Consider the following 19,906-nt stretch of genomic DNA (forward strand, 5'->3'; position numbering starts at 1 on the left):
AACCTATGTGGAGTGCTGGGGGCGTTACATAGTAATTCCTTTAACCCATTCCTTATGTTACCTTTTGTTACACTAACTCACTTGAATAGCTGGCAGCAGTCATTTCGTTTTTACTACCTAGTGACATGTATCTGCAGGCTGATACTTCAGCTGCAGTGCGGCACCCATGGGTGACCATTTTCTCAAAATGGCCCGCTCTTCTTTTTTCGCCATTTCTTGATAGTTTCTTCTCGTTGTTTGCATTAGGTTTGAGTCCTTTGTGTAACTTTGCTTTTGGCGGGCTTCAGCCCTTGTTAGGGAGAATTCTCAGAAATGTGCTACTTCCTCTATACCTTATAGACCCCCAGCTCTTTTGTTGGACTCTAGGACTTAAATTTCTTGCCTGGAGAGAGTGAGACCCTTTTTCCCCACTCTCTCATGTATTTTAATGTGATTTTGAAAACTGTTTCTTTTGGTTGTGGAGTCTGACAAACTCCATAGGCATCATCTTTTACATTGTGACACAGGGTAGTCTTCCAGATGTCCCAAAGGTTTAAATATCTTCTCTTGGATAAACTACTGTTTCCCAGAGCAGTGAAGTAAAATTGGCTTTACTTACACTTGTAACTTTCTAGACCCAGCACACACTATTTTACAATAGGGTGCTGGAGGGGTTACTTAGTATCCACTTTGTCTAGCTTCTCATGTAACATTTTTATGTTACCCTTTCCTTGATGAATGGCTGGTGGCAGTGGTTTACTTTTAACTACCGTGGTGTGCATTTACTGCAGGCTGCTGTAAAGCACCCAAGGGTGCCATTTTTATCAAAATGGCCTCGGTCCTCTTTTTTCGCCATTTCTTTGTGGAAAGGTTCTTCATGAGATTTACTCTGCGCGCCAAACCAGGTTTGGTTCCTTTGTTCATTTTGCCTTTGGCGGGATTCACGAGTGAAGCCTGCCTCTGGCTCCAGGATGTCTGGTGGGGGCAGGAAGTGAGGGAGGTGCCTGAAACTCCCTGTGCTTAGTCTCCTAGGAGTCCCAAATGCACTCTGTGATGATTGGTCGGCAGACTGTCCGGCAAGGACAGCCACCCTGCTGAGTGACTGACAGCTCGGCTGGAATGAATGGGAGAAACCTGCATAAAAGGCGAGGCTTTTTGACTTTGAAGGCAGAGTCGACCACTGGACAAATAAGAACTTGAAGAATACGCCCGCTGCAACTCCTGGACCATTGGTTTGCCCGGTGAAGCCCTGCTGCTGTGCTCAAACTCAAAATTCGTATCGACAGAGAAGCTCCTGCAAGGACAACTTCTCCCTTTGAGTTGGTGGGACAAATTGTTAAGGAGAATTCTCAAAAATGTGCTAATTCCCTCTACCTTCGAGACCCCCTGCAACTTTGCTTGATTTTTTTTACCTGGAGAGTGTGACCCTTTTCCCCACCTTCTCATATTTTTATGTGATTTTATACACTGTTTCTTTTGGTTATGGAGTCTAGCAAACTCCATAGGCATCATCTTTTACAATTGTCACAACACATCTTCAGTGCAGTGCCACAGGGAAGTCTTCCAGAAGTAAACCACCTCTGCGATAAACTACTGTTGCCCAGAGCAGTAGAGTGAAATTGACTCTACTTAGCATTGTACTTGCTAGACTCAGCACACCCTATCTTACAATAGAGTGCTGGACGGGTTACTTAGTATCCCCTATGTCTAAATGTTCATGTAATCTTATATGTTACCCTTTCCTCTCCGAATGGCTGGTGGCAGTGGTTTTGCAATGAACTACCACGATTTACCCTGACCGCGAACTGTTCGCAGCTCCGGTAACGTTAAATTGCGGGAGCCATGTTTTTCAAAATGGCGCTGAGCCTCCTTTGTTAAAATGGTCCCTGGTCTTCTTTTCTCGCCATTTCTTTTTGGAAATGTCCTTCTCGGGTTTTTCTCTGCGCGCCAAACCAAGTTTGGTCTCTTTGTTCATTCGCCTTTGGCAGGCTTCAGGAGTGAAACATGCCTCTGGCTCCAGAGTGTCTGGGGTAGGTAGGAAGTGAGGGAGGTGCCCAAAACTCCCTATGCTTAGTCTCCTAGGAGACCCAAATGCACTCTTTGAGGGTGGGCTGGCTGACTGTCCGGCAAGGACTGCCACCCTACTGGATGAGTGACAGCTAGGCTGGAATGAATGGGAGAGAACAGAATAAAAAGCAAGCCTCTTGGCTTGGAAGGCAGAGTCGACCACTGGACGAAGGAACCGAAGAAGAGCTTGAAGAGGACGGCTGCTGCAACTCCTGGACCGTTGGTTTGCCCGGTGAAGCCCTGCTGCGGGTTCAAATCGCTAAATTCACCTCGACAGAAGCCCTGCAAGGACGACTTCTCCCTTTTGAGTTGGTGGGACCAATCAACTCGAACCGTAAGCCACCTGGATACCATTCTCAGAGCTGGTTGTATTTTTCTCAGAGGGCTGCAGGAAACCGAATAACCAGGGAGAGGGACACCAGTTTGTGTGCTTGACTACAGCTACCGGAATTGAAGATTTTCCAAATACCGGCTTTTCAACCAGTCCCCGTGCAGTGCAGGAGTCCCCTGACATCCTCCCTCTTGTCCCCACGACGAAGGCTCAGGAACTGCCAGGAACAGAAGTCTTCAGTTGCATCTTTTTGTTCATTTGTAAGGTACTGTGAAACAAGACTGAGTACTTGCCTCTCGCAGTGAAAGTGCTTGAAACTTTTGCAACTATTAGGCCTAATCAGCTTGTGACCCAACATATAATTCTTCTTGTTACAAACTACTTCTGAGAACTTCTACAGAGACTTTACTGTTCACTTACCAGAACCGTTTTTACCTATCCAAGACTTTAGCCCTTTGACTTTGGCTTAGCCTATTGAATTGAAGTGACTCTTCTGGTGAACTGAAAGTATCTGCACTGTCTAAGAAATTGTAATCCTTTTATGTTCTGAACCTATTCCTTTTTGCTCCTCCTTCAACGTATTCTGAATGCCTCAGAAACGTAATGAGTATAGTACTGAAGTGTATTTGTGTGTCATATTTGACTGCATCCTTCTAGTGAATGTTTTATAACTGACTGTTGAATAAATTAATGTGTTAAACCAAGAAACCTTGAGTGTAAGAGTTTATTTGAACACCTGTGATTGTAGACCTCTGTGTAACCTCCTTACAGCTCACATTCCCTCTTGAGATCAGCCTGGCTGCTCAGCTCCGCTACCAAAAACTGTGTAGTACAGACTTATACCAAAGGGTGGTTTTGCTTACACCTGTAGTCATAGTTGTGTGTAGTGGTCCCAAAGGGTACTGCATACAAACTCTGCCTAACAACTGATAAATGAATAATTGTTTGTTCAAGAAACCTTGTGTGTAAGTGTTTATTTGAATTCTTGTCACTGAATCTCTGTGCAAATCCCCTACAGCTCACATTGACCCCTCTTGAGATAAGCCTGGCTGCTCAACACGCTACCAAACTGTGTAGTACAAGCTTATACCAAAGGGTGGGTTTCCTATTACCTGTAGTTAGGGTTGTTGTAGTGCACCCAAAGGGTACTGCATACAATCTTGCCTAACAGGGACCAAACCTGGTTTGGCACGCAGAGTAAATCTCAAGAAGGACCTTTCCACAAAGAAATGGTGAAAAAGAAGACCGGGACACTTTGACAAAAATGTAAAGATGCCTATGGAGTTGGTCAGACTCCATACTTATAAAGTCACACAGTGTTCAAATCACATAAAAATACACGAGAGAGAGAGTGGTTGGGGGGGGGGGGAGCGATGGAGGATTTCACTCTCTCCAGGTTAAAAATGTAAAGTCCTAAAACCCAGCAAAGTTGCTGGGTGTCTGTAAGGTAGAGAGGAATTAGCACATTTCTGAGAATTCTCCCTAACACTTTCAGATTCACGACTCGGGAAGCCTACAGAGGCTGTTCCCATGCCTACAGTGGCAGAGGACGGCGTCGCCCGAAGGGCAGGATGCCGTGTTAGGGAGAATTCTCCGTTTAGGCTGAATTTCCTAACCTAGTGAGTCCCCCAGCAGCTTTGCTGGATTTCTGGAGTTTGTTTTTTTTCTATCCTGCCAAGAGTGAGACTCTCTTTCTCCCACTCTTGGACATGAATGTGTGTAATTCCTTTGAATGTCAATGTGTTCTATGGGCTATGGGGTCTTTTACTCCATAGGGTCTCATATGTTTTGCTATGTGTGTTGCACTGCACCCTCTCCCCGGACATGTAAAGTCACCATTGGCTTTACTAGACCTCAAATTTACTGACAGAACTAGTACAAACCATCCTATTGTGGACGTACTAGAAGGGGTAATTCGATTACTCCTGGGTCTGTTATTCGAGGAGGCACTGTCCCGTCCCCCCTCGTCGAGTTTTGGCTGGTGGCAGTGGAAACTACTTGTTATATTCGACCCCGAATGTAACCCTATGGGATTCTTCCCATTGTTGGAGATTGATACTTTTTCTTGTTAATCTCTAACATACCACCGGTTTACTTATCTTAAATAAGTCTATCGGATGGTATTTTCTGCCAGAACTCGGTTTTTAAAATGGCGTCTGTGTTAGTCTCTGTGACTCCTAAACCAAAGGTTGAGCCCTTTGTTCCACTTTTGGCGGGCTTCTGTACAGAGACCCTCCAAAGTGGTGCCATTCTGTCTGGGTTACCACAGGGGAGTGGGGAGGGTTTAGGCACGCTGGACCGAGTTGCCTTGCCAACTCCAGTCGCACTCTAGTGTGATTGGCCCAAGTGGTGAGCCACCCCGCTCACCACTTAGCGTGTTTTGATGGACAGCTAGGCTGAATGAATGGGGGTTTTCTGCATAAAAGCAGGGCTTTTGGGACTGGATCTTCAGAAGTCGCCACAGGACCTAAGAATCCGACGAGGGTAAAGCTGAGCCGACCTGCAACGACGACACCTCCGGTGGAGCCCTGCGGAACCGACTCACCACTTCCCGACGACAGAGGAGATCTCCCTGCCGGAGAGTCTCTTCCCCTGACTGGTGGGAACAACCAGTCCCCTTTGCTTTTTCTTCGCTCCAGGACGCAGTGGTCGAATTGCCCGTGCAGAGCACCTCGGCAACCGGAGAGCCACTACCCATGTACCGCGACCAAAAGGTGGTGCCTTGTGACGGAGCACTCCGCGGCTGGTCTCTTCACTGGTGGTGCACCGAACTTCACTTTTCTTCGACGACGAGATCATCTCTATTCTTAGCAAAGACCCGACGTGCATCCACCACCAGGAACAACTGCCCCCGCCGGAGCTGTCTCTCCACAAACAAGGTACCGTGTCCGCCTGGCTTCCCTTTCTGCCGGATAGAGTGAGGTGTCTTAATCCTCGCCTTTCCATTGGGTCGCCTCCAAACTTTCTTTAACTTGTTGTTCTGAACTGGTCCAATCTTTCCATAACAATTTGCGATAAAGACTCGAAGCGCATTTCCACTAAGATACTTTTTGGGACACATCGCCTTGCCTCTCTCCGAGTGGGCCTGGCCTCTGAACTTTGGAATCTACAGTGGTTTGTGTCTTCTTGCCTTCATTTGTTCTTAAAAATATTGGTATCGAGTTGATTTCTTAACCCGCCTTTTTCTCTCCCGTCCTAACGAATACTAGAGTGCCATCTAGGTTAAAGCATACACCTCTGTCTGCAAATAAGTGATGCCGTTGAACCTAGACTTGTCGAACTATTGTTAGGGGATTGATATTTTCTTCGTATAGTAATTGTGATTGAAATAGTTTGCCGTTTTAGTGCCAGAGTGTTTTCTATAGATGTGTTCTTGCCTTGTTGCGTGTTTGCTTGTCTTACTGTGTAGATTGCCCTATTTTGTATACTCCACATACTGCCTACTCTTCTTGAGGGAAGTCTGACTGCTCAGCCACAGCTACCAAGTGAATCTGTGTGGTACAGACTGCTACCAAGTGGGTTTACTGCCAAACACCTGTAGTCCTAAATCTTTTGCAGTGGTCCCAGAGGGAACTGCACAGGTTTCCGCCTAACATGCCGGCACTGGAGCAAGCCTGAACCGACCGGGATGTTGGGCACCCACCCGTGCACCCCAGTGGGAGGCCAGCTGAAGAGGTTGGTCAGCTAGTGGAAAAAGATCACCACTGACAGATGGGTACTGGATGCTCTCGTCCAAGGACATACCCTGGAGTTTTAGCGCAGATGTCCGCCGTTCACTCCGGTGGCCCGTCTGGAGCAGCACATCCCTCAGCTCTTGGAGGTGGTACGAGCCATGCTGCTAAAATGCCGATAGAGCTAGTTCCCCAGCGGCTCCAGAGTCTATTCCAGATAGTTTTTGATCAGAAAGAAAACGGGGGCTTGAGGCCCATTCTAGACCTGCAAAGTCTGAACAAATACCTCCTGTCCCAAAAATTCAGGATGGTCATCTTGCAATACGTGCTCGGCCAACCGGAAAAAGGATACAATGTCGCTGGACAGCACTACCAGTTCAAGGCCCTACCTTTCGCTTGAAGTTGGCCCCCAAAGTGTTCACAAAGTGCCTGGCACCGGTGGCGGCCTATCTGCGTCTACGGGGTATACATGTATCCCCATACCTCGATGAATGGCTCATCCGTGCCTGCTCGTGAGAGTTTGCCGTCAAACACACAAAGGCGACCATCCAGCTGCTGACGGATCTGGGATTCTCCAACTATCCAAAGACCATTGCAGAACACGCTGTTCCTAGGAGCCAGACTCAATATGGTTTTCTGCCTCGCGTCAACCTCGAAGGAGATGGTAGCGGCCATTCAAGGAAGGTGCAGTGGCTGTTGAGTAAGACGGCCACAGTGCGAACCATAAAGTCGTTGCTCTGCATGATGTAGTCTTACCTTATCCGGCTCTGGAGGTTACAGATGCGACCTCTTCAGGCGTTCCTGGACGCTCGCTGGATACAGATGTCTGGAAGGTTTGTGGACAAGATCCTGCTCAACGAGAAGTTCCGTCGGGCAATAAGGTGGTGGGGCGTCCGCTCCAACATCGCCTGGGTTACGGGGTTTCAAAACCCTCCATACCAGGAGACTGTCACCACGGACGCTTCCCTGGAAGTCTGGGGAGCCCACAGCAGGCATCTGCACGCCAGAGACCCGTGGCTGCTGTAGCAGAAGGATCTCCATGTCCACATCCTGGAGCTACAGGCAGTGTTCTGGGCCCTGAAGCCATTCCTTCCGTCTCTGATGGGCAAGGTGGTGAGGATCTTCATGGACCACACCACCACAATGTTCTATATCAGGAAACGGGGGCACTTGATAGTCAGCGCTCTCCAAGGAAGCGCAGGACTTGTGGCACTGGGACGTTTGATAAGAAATGTTCCTTGTTCCTCTTCACCTAGCGGGAGTCAAGAACACCATTGAAGACTCCCTCAGCAAGGATTATCACTCCTGCCACGAGTGGGAACTTCTGCAGGACCAGGTGGACCACATCTTCGTCAAGTGGAGCAGTCCCCAGATCGATCTGTTTGCGACGGCGGCGAACTCCAAATGCCAGCGTTTTGCCAGCAGATTCCACTAACCAAGGAGTCTGCAGGACGCTTTCTCTTTCCCGTGGGAAGGCCTGTTTCTCCAGCATGGGGTCTGGCATGGATTCACATGCTCATGAATATTCCCCGTCGTCAGGCTGGGAATCCTCGGTAAAGAAAAAACCAGTATCAGTTTCGTTTCTGATCTGTCTTTCGTAGTAACAACCAACCACTGGTCTCTGCGTCATACTGACCACAGCCAATGACTGCCCTCTACCTAAGCACCGCCTCTGGCAGCCATCTTCAGATTTTTACCGCACGTTCATGTGTTGGGATCCTCGTGCTATTGCTCTCGAGCGTTAGTGCTATTTTTTCACGTTTTTTCTCAAAAACTTCGTTTTTTTGGTCAAAAGAGCCTCAAGCTCCACCGACTCACTATCCGATCAACGGGGTCCCGTGTCGGATTCGTCTGCGCCCCTCAAGGGTGAAGATTAGTCGAGCTACGCTTTTGGAGGACTCCAGAAGTTTCTCAGGCCCGGTCATGGCTCAGGAGAAGGGAAGCTCGACGCCCGGAAAGCTGTTCAGGGTCTGCCCTGGATGCCAGCTGCAGAACGTCTTCAAGGAGGACGAACACTCCTTTTGTCTCTACTGCCTACATGAGGACAAGACGCACGTGGAGAAGGACTGTGCGTTTTGCGGCAACATGTCGGAGCGGACCATGAAGGACCGCCATCAACGTCTCGCCAACTGGCTAGAAGGGAAGAGCCCGTCCGGCGAGAAGAAGAAATCTGAGCGGTCTTCTAAGTCCTTTGAGGACGCCCCGGCGACGGGGGTCCAACATAAGGCCAAGCACCGCGAGTCCGCTGGCACCGGGAGCGCCGAACGGTTGGGCTCTACGGGCGCCAGGCAGGGCGCACCCTCCCCGGCACCATCAACCACGAGCCAACGCTCTGGGTCAGGTAAGAGGAAGGCCGAGCACCCGGCGAAGCTCCTGGAGAGGCCCCGGTCGAGCTCAAAGGCCCCATCGGAGGGGGAGCGAGGCGGTGTCCCCCCCCTCAAGGATAAGGCGGTGAGCGCACCTAAGGTGGTGAAGGCCTTAATCCATCCGGCCAAGCCCTCTATCGAAACTGTCGCGGCGTCCCTGGCTCAACCTGTGCAGGCTGCACCAGTGGTGGCGACCTCGGGGCTCAGAGTCTCCCTGCCACCTCGGAGGGAGTCATCTTTTGTGCCCATCGATAGGACCCCCGTGAAATCCCCCGTGGGGAAGAAAAAGGGGGGGCAGGGCGTCGTCTTAGATTCGGCCTCAACCTCGGAGGAGGAGCTGGTTGAAGTCTTAAGCCACGGCCTCGGCGTGGAAGAAGACCGACCCGTCGGGATGGATCCCGACGCAGGTGACGACATCGTCGAGGGTACCGTCAGGGCCCCTGATCGCCCGTCGGATTCCCCTCTGCCAGCGCCGCGAGACAACTCGGCGGCCATTTTGTTGGCTATACAGTCCTTATGCTCAGAGATAAGGACGAGACTACCGTTGCCGACGGAACCTCTCCCGTCGGGGGACCCAGAACCGGGACCTTCTGGTGTTCCCCCTACCAAGAAAAGAAGGATCCACCCTCCGCCTCCTTTTCAGCCGTCGCGCCCCTTCCAGCCCTCCTCCCCGTCCACCCGAGGGGATGATACGGGGACTGACACGGCAGCGACGGGTACGGACGACGAGGTATACGACGAGGATGTACCGTCGTCGCCTCCCACCAGGGCTTCTCCGCCCGACGAGATTGGATCGTTCCACTCCATGATCTCCAGGGCATCTGAGCTTTTTCAACTCTGCCCTGAGGAGAAGAAGGAAGGTTTCCTTTATCAGCGGCGCGAGGCCAAGAGGAAGACGGTCCTCTCAGTGCCTCTATTGGACGACATTTGGGATGAGGGCCTCACCCTCCTCAAGAACCCTTCCACGACGCCAGCTAGAAGAGACCGGTACGAGAAGAAGTACCGGGTCCCGGACACGGCCCCCCTGTGCCTCCGGGCGCAGCCTACCCCGGACTCCGTCGTCTCCGCGGCGGCCAGGAAGAAAGCGGGGGGGGTGCGGCCTCCACATCGACTTCCCCACCGGATGGTGAGGGAAAGAAATTGGACGCTATGGGACGCAGAGTCATCTCGTCGGCAGCGACGACGATTAAAGCGGCCAACGCCTTGGCTATCGTGGCCCGCTACGACAGGGAGCTCTGGTACAAACTGCCTCCCCTGCTGGACTTCCTGCCGGACGACAAGAGGACAGAGGCCCTGGAGATCCTGCAGGAAGGTGAGGTGGCTTCGGACCACGCCATTACCGTTGCGACGGACATCGCCGACACTGGGTTCCGCCAGTTGGGCAACGGCGTTTGCCTTAGGCGGCGTGGATGGCTCAAGGCTACGGACTTCCGTCAAGACGTTCAGACCAGAGTCCTGGACATGCCCTTCGATGGGAACAACCTGTTTGGCAAAACAGTGGACGATTCCCTTCAGGCCATTAAAGCGGACACTGAGACGGCCCGGGCCCTGGGAGTTCTGCAGCAACGACGGACGCCCTTTCGGAGCAGCGGAGGCAAGGGCGCCTCCAAAGGTTCCGGCGGCGGTTTCTCCACCTACCGTCAAGCGGCCCGCTCGTCGTCTCAGGAGGCCTACAGAGGACGAGGCAAGTCTGGCGGACTCCGCCGTCGTCGCCAAGGAGGTCAAGGCGGCAAAGCCTCGTCCAAGCAGGATTGAACCGACCGTGGGGTCGGGCCCCCACCGAAGCACCCCGGTGGGAGGTCGGCTGGCGAGCTTCGTCAGCGTGTGGGAGTCCATCTCCACCGACCGTTGGGTGCTGGACGCCTTGGCCCGGGGCCACGCGCTCGAGTTTCAAAGAAGGTGTCCACGCGTCCCCCCCGTGGCCAGGAAAGAACTTCACGTCCCTCAACTTCTCCTGGAGGTAAAGGCGATGCTCAGGAAGGGCGCCATCGAACTCGTCCCAAAGAGGCTTCGGGGCTCCGGAGTGTACTCGAGATACTTCCTCGTGAAGAAGAAGACGGGGGGATGGCGCCCCATCCTGGACCTGCGACGTCTGAACAAGTTCATCAAGGCGCAAAAGTTCCGGATGGTCACCCTCCAGCACGTCCTGGGTCAGCTGGAGGAAGGAGACTTCCTGTCGTCGTTGGATTTGGAGGATGCCTACTTCCATATTCCCATCCTAAAGGGGCACCGAAAATTCCTCAGGTTTGTGGTCCAAGGGCGTCATTACCAGTTCAAAGCCCTCCCCTTCGGTCGGCACCCAGGGTGTTCACCAAGTGCCTCGCACCGGTGGCGGCGCAGCTGCGCCGCGAGGGGATCCACGTCTACCCCTATATGGACGACTGGCTCATCCGAGCCAAGACGAGGGAGCTCGCCGTGGTTCACACGGCAAGGACCGTCCAACTTCTCACGGACCTGGGATTCTCCATGAACTACGCCAAATCCCACCTGGTACCCGCGCAAGACGCTCTGTTTCTGGGAGCGAGGCTCAACACAGTGTCCCTTCTGGCCTCCCCGTCGGAGGAGAGGACCAGGACCATCCTGGGCAAGGTGCAACGGATGTTGGTGGCCGACGCGGCCAAGGTGAGGTCCATCAAGTCCCTCCTCGGAATGATGTCTTCCTGCATCTACCTCATTCCCATGTGCAGGCTCCGGATGCGCCCGTTGCAGGAGTTCCTGGACGCGCGCTGGATCCAAACGACGGGCAGCTTCGAGGAAAGGATCACACTCGACGAGCGATCCGGTGGTGGGACACCCGCGCGCATCTGACGGCGGGCATGGACTTCCAGACCCCAGCCCACCAGGAGACAGTGACCACGGATGCCTCCCTGGAAGGGTGGGGAGCGCACACCGAAAATCTGCACGCAAGGGGCCTTTGGCTCCCGACGGAGAAATCCTTACATATCAACGTCCTGGAGCTCCGTGCAGTGTTTTGGGCCCTCAGGTCCTTCCTTCCGTCCCTCAAGGGCAAGGTGGTGAGGATCTTCACCGACAACACCACCACCATGTTTTACATCAGAAAACAGGGCGGAACCAGGTCCCCAGCACTGTCCAAGGAGGCGCAGGACCTGTGGCATTGGGCAATCGCCCAAGGGATGTTTCTGGTGCCGTTTCATCTGGCAGGGATAAAAAACACCATCGCCGACTCACTCAGCAGGGAGCTGCGCTCGTGCCACGAGTGGGAACTACGGCAGGATCTAGTGGATCGCCTCTTCCGACAGTGGGGCACACCCCAGATCGACCTGTTCGCGACGGCGACGAACTCCAAGTGCCGGAGGTTCGCCAGCAGGTTTCCCCAGGCGAGGAGCATGGGCGATGCTTTCTCGTTCCCCTGGGAGGGCCTGTTCCTCTACGCGTTCCCTCCTTTGCCAGTGCTAATCCGGCTCGTCAACCAGCTCAAGAGGTCACGGTGCAGGATGATCCTCGTCGCACCTGCGTGGCCGAGGCAGATATGGTTCCCGGACCTTCTGGACTTGTCAGCGTCCCCGCCAATCAAGCTGCCGGTGGACGCGGATCTGCTCTCCAGGGAAGGAGGCGCCATCCTCCACCACGACCCGAAATCGCTGAACTTGCAGGCCTGGCTCCTGCAGCGCTAGAGTTTGGAGGATACGACATACCGGCCGACTGCAGAGAGGTTCTTGCAAAGGCCAGGGCGTCCTCGACTCTTAAATGCTACGGACACAAATGGAAGAGGTTCTCTGTCTGGTGCCACGCACAGAAGATTAACCCTCTACGGATTACGGCTCCCCAAGTTCTGCCGTACCTGCTGACGCTGGCCAAAGCTGGACTGGCACACGCGTCCATCAAGATTCATCTGGCTGCGATCTCCCGATACACCAGGACCACGGGACAGACGTCCTTGTGGTCTCATCGTCTGGTGAAAGAGTTCATGAAGGGACTGTTCAGATCGTTCCCGCCGGTGAAGGCTCCGGCCCCGGCGTGGGAGCTCAACGTGGTGCTGACCAAGCTCATGGGACCTCCGTTCGAGCCTCTGCACTCGGCCCCGTTGAAGTTTCTGTCGTGGAAGACAGCGTTTCTTGTGGCCATCACCTCCGCACGTCGGGTGGGAGAGATCCAGGCCCTTTCCTGCAAGGCCCCGTACTTGACTTTTCACGACACGAGGGTGGTGCTCAGGACGCACCCCTCCTTCATGCCCAAGGTACCGTCGGACTTCCATCTCAACGAACCCTTGGTGTTGCCTGTATTCTTCCCGTCGCCTTCGTCGCCGGCTGAGAGGACTTTGCACTCGCTGGATGTGGCTAGAGCGCTAAGGTTCTACGTGGACCGCACGAAGTGTTTTCGGAAGACGTCACAACTCTTTGTGAACTTTGGACCTGTCAATCAGGGGAAGGCTCTCTCGAAGGCTTCCATTTCCAGATGGCTCTCCGGCTGTATCATGTACTGTCATCGGTTGGCAAACCGACCGCTGCCCGGCCGTCCGAGAGCCCATTCCACCAGAGCGATCGCAGCTACCACGGCGTTCCTTTCTGGTGTGCCCCTGCTGGACATATGCAGGGCTGCTACGTGGAGGTCGACGCACACCTTCACGAAGTTCTACTGCGTCGATCGGGATTCCAGGGAGGAGTCCAGGGTCGGCCAAGCAGTGCTGCGCAACCTGTTCGCCTGAGGTGAGCCTGGTGAGGAGGTAAGATGCTTAATGTTGAGTTTGATGCAATGCTTAATGTTGAGCCTTTGCCACCTCCCGTGGTTGTGCATGTGTGTACTGCTATGTATTCTTTATTCATGAGCATGTGAATCCATGCCAGACCCCATGCTGGAGAAGGAACAAGTTACTTACCTGTAACTGTTGTTCTCCAGCATCGTCTGGCATGGATTCACATGCGAACCCTCCCGCCTACCCCTCTGCGGCTCTTCACTTGGTCATACTGCCACTTCACGTGCTTCCAAATCTGAAGATGGCTGCCAGAGGCGGTGCTTAGGTAGAGGGCAGTCATTGGCTGTGGTCAGTATGACGCAGAGACCAGTGATTGGTTGTTACTACGAAAGACAGATCAGAAACGAAACTGATACTGGTTTTTTCTTTACCGAGGATTCCCAGCCTGACGACGGGGAATATTCATGAGCATGTGAATCCATGCCAGACCCATGCTGGAGAACAACAGTTACAGGTAAGTAACTTGTTCCTTCTGTACACATTTCCTCTGTTGCCTCTCCTGGTACGAGTCATCAACACACTCACAGTGCCAATGCAGGATGATACTCCTCGCCTCTGCGTGGCCGAGGCAGATTTGGTACCTGGACCTTCTCAGCCTATCGGCGTCGGCTCCGGTCAAGCTGCCAGTGGTTCCACGTCTTCTCACCAGAGAAGGAGTCCCCAGTCCTTCACCTTGACCCAGGATCGCTTTACCCACTTAGGGCTTAGCTCCTGCAGCCCTGACGTTTGAAGGATATGAGTTGCCTGCGGACTGTAGGGAGGTCCTCACCAAGGCTAGGGCATCGTCGACTTTGAAGTGCTACAGTCACAAGTGGAAGCGTTTCGCTACGTGGTGCTGGTCTCTCGAGGATTACCCCTCTGAGGGTCACGGCCCCGCAAATTCTTCCATGCTTGCTATTCTTGGCCAAGGCCGGACTGGCGCATGCCTCTATCAAGGTACATCTGGCGGCTATCTCCTGCTACACCAGGTCTCCATGAAGATCTTCATTCCAATCTCACTGACTCATCAAGGACTTCCTCTAAGGACTGTTTTGATCTTTCCTGCTGGTGAAAGCTCCTGCCCCGGCGTGGGAACTCAACGTGGTGCTGTCAAGGCTCATGGGGCGGCCCCCTTCGAGCCTATGCATAAGGCCACTCTCGTTCCTCTTGTGGAAAACAGCCTTCCTTGTGGCCATCACCTCTGCCAGGAGGGTAGGTCAGATCCAGGCCCTATCCTGCAAACAGCCATACCCGACTTTCCACAAATCGAGGTTGGTGCAGCGGATGCATCGCGCTTTCATGCCGAAGGTTCCGTTGGAATTCTGCCTCAACAAGCCTTTTATTTTTTTTCCTGAAGCTTCAAAAGCTGAAACGGCCTTACACTCGCTGGACGTTGCTTGTGCCCTGAAGTTCTACGTGACATGCACAAAGTGTTTTCGGAAGACTTCTCAACTGTTAGTGGACTTTGTTCCTGTGAACCATGGGAAGGCCCTGTCCAAGGCTTTCATCTCAGTGGCTTTCCGGCTGCATGATGCACTGTCAACGGTTGGCGAACCGACCGCTGCCTGTCCGTTTGAAAGCCCACACCACCAGAGCAATCGCTGAGACAACAGCGTTCTGTCTGCAGTGCCACTGCTGGACATCTGCAGGGCGGCTACGTGTAGGCCCACACAGCCTTAACGAAATTCTACTGCGTTGACTGGGATTCCAGGGAGGAGGCAAGACTCGGCCAAGCAGTGCTACGCAACCCGTTTGCTTGAGTTGAGTCTGTTCAAGAGGTAAGAGTTGATTTGCTTCTGTTGAGCCTTGCCACCTCCATTGGTTGTGTAATGTTGTACTGCTATGTATTCATGAGCATGTGCCACGCCAGACCCCATGCTGGAAAAGGAACCGGTTACTTACCCGTAACTATTGTTCTCCAGCATGGGTCTGGCATGGATTCACATGCAAACACTGCCTCCATCCCCTCTGCGGCCCTTCTTGGTCATACTGCCACTTTACGTGCTTACCAAATCTGAAGATGGCTGCCAGAGAAGGGGCTTAGGCAGAGGACTGTCATTGGATTGGGGCAGTATGACCCAGAGGACGATGATTGGTTTAAAGGAGATATAGTGTCTGTAAGTCAAAGTGAAACAGTTTTTTCTTTTGCCGAGGATTCCCAGCCTGACGACAGGGAATATTCATGAGCATGTGAATCCATGCCAGACCCATGCTGGAGAACAATAGTTACAGGTAAGTAACTTGTTCCATATAAATGCTATACTGACCTCAAATGGTGTCACCTCCGGGTTCTGAAACATGTGTAACATATGAATGAATTACTCACCTGCTTTATTGTTCACTTTTTGAATTGACTCCTTACTGGAGATTAATGTTACAGCGAATTACTGCTTTTCTTTAAAGAATGCTTTAAATATCTTTTTGTATAAATAATATATTATATAACTAAGTGTGTAAGTGTTTAATTGGATACTTGTGTTTACTGATTTCATTGTACATTTCTACAGCTCACATTACCCCTCTTAAGATAAGCCTGGCTGTCAGTCAAACTACCAACTTGTGTAGTACAGGGCTATATTAGAAGGTGGGTTACCTAATACGAAGAGATGGGTCTTGTGTAGTCCCACACCAGTTGGACTTCACTTATTCTTACCCAACAGCTACCCATCCAGCAGATAATTAATTTCTAATATAGTGTGCAAAGCCATGGAGGGAAAGTGCTCAATCTGAGACAATACCCAAGACCTTAACCCGTATGACCTTTTCCACACCACCAAGACTGCTCCACCAAAATTACCCAGAAATACCTCAAATTGGGGCCAGACAAAACTATGGAACATCCTATGTTAGCACCCAAGGCAAAAAAGACCAACTAAAATTCAGAAAGCAATTGCAAACCATGTTCTTCATCAAGCTTTTGTGCGTGGTCATTATTGTAAATGTGGAATGTCTCATATGTATCACTGTTATTTATCTGTAAGAGATAACTGCAATGCAATTCCGATTATAATCTAGTGCAATCCACCCACCGCTTCTTGACCTGTGAGGTCTTTAGAAGTCAGTCTCCCAGCCCTCCATCTGAAGAACTGTTCTGAAATAAATCTATGCATGTAGTGCTGCACTAAAAGCCCCAAAGTAATGTCATGAAGATGAGTGCCTCCTAATGCGCGTTTAGTGCTTGGAGGGAGAAGCATTTACCATGATCTCTGGGGTTCCCATCTCCTGATACCTCTGTTGTGTTTGCAGGTGGACTCCCAACTGCTGTTGGTACAGAAGCTGGAAGAGAAGGAACGGGTCTTGCAGAGCAACCTGTGTTCTATCGAGAAGGAACTAACAATGCGCACCCAAGCCCTTGAGCTCAACAAAAGAAAGGTAAGGCGAGACCCCCAACATTTTATTGTGCTAGGTCTGTATCTCTGTCTTCTAATGCATTCATTGCCAGGTATCTGTATTTGACCTCCTGGTCACAGGTTGTAATCCTGGCAGGTGTACTTAGCCCTTCATTGTTCTGCGATCAATAAAATGAGTAAGATTGAGACGGGCAATATGTAGAGCGCCAGGAGACCCCTCTGGGACTGAACGTGTGCTCTGTAAATAGGTTATATGTTATGATTGGTATTCCTTGCTTGGTTTGTGTTTTCTACAACCCTCATAGGGACATCCCCATTGCTCCAATCATGTGTCAGCAGAACGTGTCTGGCCTTACAAGACCCTTCATCCCCTACTTACTCTAGCAGGTAGGGGCAGCAGTCTCAACTCTGCTTCTTGACTGCTTTTAGGAAAGATTACTCTTTTGGCAACTTTCCCTGCACATTTCTATAGACCCTCAAGCTTTTTGCTTTGTTTTTGAACCTGTGCTGACTTCTTGAAGGGAAGTGAAGCCTTCAGTTTCCCTTTTGCTCATTTGTTAGGCGGAAACTAATCAGTCCTTCAGACTGTCGGTACCGAGAAACTAGGTTTCCCTTTTATCTTTTACCTTTTTGTAACGATTTTAACATTGGACAATTGCAGTTCAGTGCAATGGGAATACTTTTGTATCATCTTAGCTTTTTACACTTGGGATGTTCTGGTTACTTTTATGTGTGTCGGAAGACAAGCTGGTGGAAGCGGATATATTTGTAACCGTTTTGCATTATTTCTACTGTGCACATTTCCGTTTACCACGTATGGCTACGAAACATGTCTAGTGCCCTAAAATGGCCGTGCCACGAGATGTTCACTTGTTCTATGGCCATACTGTAGTTTGGTCTTCTTCCTGCCATGCCATGAAATCCCATATAAGATCATGCACTTGCCAGGGAAGGTTGCTACTTTTGCAGGCTAGTGTGCATGTGGGCCAGGAAGTTGGTGGGGCTGTCTAGTCTCATTCCACATCTGTGGAGCCAGAGAGTCTAGGTGCAGGGCTTTGTTTTGCTTTTTCTGCTCCGTGTAGGAACCTCAGATTCACGCACACTATTACATGGACCCAGCAACATTCTTGGACTCAGAGAAGCAATGAATCACACTTGGACCAATAGTTTATTCTCACTCTATATACAGGCACACCCATCTAAAACATAACATATAGTGGATTATACGTAAACATAGAAAAAGAGCTTCACCGTTAGTATGGTTGCAGAAGACACCTTCATCTCAGCCACCACAACACTGCTAAATCCCAGAGCATGTAGGTAGAGAGATCACTCGTGTTAACGCGGTCTGGAGCAGAGTGTCCTCACTCTCAGCGAGACTTCATCACCCGGGGTCCAATTCTCTCTCTTTTCCACAAGAAAAATCTCTTCTCCTTGTGGGGAAATCCCCGCCCCTTCATGGTTACCAGACTGCCCTCGGCCGAAAGAGCAGACAGCAAGCATTGGGAGCAAAGAGTGGAAAAATCCAGCTAGAATTGGAAAAACCCAGCTTCTCTCCCTCGCCTCCGTTCCTAGCACCCCTTATCACTGCACCTGCAAAGCTCTGACTCCCTTCTTGGCTCGTCCTTCAGCAGACAATACAACAACTATCCTCCACAGTTAGCTCATCTGACATCATTATATGACCTTGCAACCGTTGCAGAATTCACGTTTTCTTACTGAGCCCACGAAAACGAGGGCTTTCATTGCGGTAATGGAAGTGAGTGTTCAAACTGGCTGCACCCCGGCGCCATGTTTTTAGCTCATTTTCCCACACGCACTACACTTCACCCCTTGGACCATCAACTACCATAACACAATGGGTGAAAAGAAGGTTCCCTGAATTTACGAACCACCCCCCCCATAAATTTAGAACTCACAAAATACAACAAATCAAAAGAACAAAAACAACAAAAATCCAAATAAAAATAGAACACAATGCCTCTGAAATCCATGCAAACACCTGAATCCACCAGCCCCCGTCCTGGTCTTGAGTGACTTGAGCATTTAGGTCTTTAAACCCACCAATATGTTTTTCAATGGAACGGGAACGATCATCCAAGCTGAAACGCATCCCTTCCACAATATTGCAACCCAAATGATGCTTCAAAAGAACAAGTTACTCTCTTACCTGGGAACGTTCTTTCGATGGGATGGTCCGACGACGTATTCCATATCTATGACAGTAATCACCACAGCTGTGCTGCTTCGGAAAATTTTCGGCGCCTGCTTTGATGACATCGATGCGCCGTCCTCAAGGACCTCCTCCGACGGCCGACGTCACTGGATGTTATAAGTAGGATGCACGACGCCCATAGCCTCAGTTGTAGTTTGTTTCCCGGAATGTGTGCCACCAGTCTTCTGCCAGTCTGACACACAAAGCCTTGCGGAAACATAAGCTGCAATCGCATAAGAAATTCTGTAGTGGGGAAGGTAGGGAGGGAGCGATATGGAATATGTCGTCAGATCATCCATCGAAAGAACGTTACCAGGTAAGAGAGTAACTTGTTCTTCGAGGGGATTGGGTCCTCCGACATATTCCATATCTAGGACAGACTCCTAAAGCAGTACCAATGCAAGGAGGTGGGAAAAGAATTTAGAAAACAGAAATTTAGCATGTCTAATCAAATTGTGGAGTACAGGACTGCCTTGCCAAAGGCCAGATCCTGCCCCCGGATGGAATCGAGGGAATAGTGACGTACAAAAGTATGTACCGAAGCCCAGGTGGCTGCATCACAGATGTTGCGAATAGGAACACCCCTCTGCAGGGCAGTAGAGGCAGCCATACCCCTGGTAGAATGGGCCCGTAAGCCGACCAGTGGGTCCTTACCCGCCAAGCGGTAACACTCAGAGATGGCCAAAATAATCCAGCGAGACAAAGTCTATTTCGTCACAGCCTGTCCCAAACGCTTTCCAGCGTAACCAATAAAGAGCTGATCGTCCACTCTGACCCGGGACATGCCTGAAATATAAAAGCATAACGCTCTCCTAGGATCAAGCCTATGGAGCCTCTTTTCTTCCTTACCAGGATGTGGAGGAGGATAAAATGCCGGAAGAACAACCTTCTGGCCTAAATGAAATTCCGACACCACCTTCGGAAGAAAAGGACGACGAACTGTAAGGACAACCATGTCCTTATGAAGCACAGTGAAGGGTGGCTTAACTGAAAGTGCCTGTAACTCAGTCACTCTGCGAGCGGAAGTCACCGCAACTAAAAATACAGTTTTCAAAGTTAACAGTCTCAAAGGGCATGAATGCAAAGGCTCAAACGGAGCACCCATCAGAAACTTGAGAACAAGGATCAAATCCCAACCAGGCACCTTGAAAGGTGACGGAGGGAAAACATTAGTGAGCCCTTTCAGAAACTGAGAAATTAAAGGAATTTTAAAATAGGAACACTCTTCAGACGA

At 51.0% G+C, this 19,906-nt stretch overlaps 1 protein-coding gene across 2 annotated transcripts in view; it reads left to right on the forward strand.

The window, feature by feature from the left end:
* The window catches only part of RNF40 (ring finger protein 40), a 1,006,396-nt gene that overhangs the window by 881,002 nt on the left and 105,488 nt on the right, over positions 1-19,906 (forward strand). For both annotated transcript variants that reach the window (XM_069651635.1, XM_069651636.1), the window contains exon 17: positions 16,354-16,479. In XM_069651635.1, the coding sequence (XP_069507736.1) occupies positions 16,354-16,479 (126 nt within the window). The remainder of the gene's footprint in view (positions 1-16,353; positions 16,480-19,906) is intronic.

Source organism: Ambystoma mexicanum, chromosome 3p, assembly GCF_040938575.1.
Source record: "Ambystoma mexicanum isolate Mex_15411 chromosome 3p, UKY_AmexF1_1, whole genome shotgun sequence".
Taxonomy (NCBI): domain Eukaryota; kingdom Metazoa; phylum Chordata; class Amphibia; order Caudata; family Ambystomatidae; genus Ambystoma; species Ambystoma mexicanum.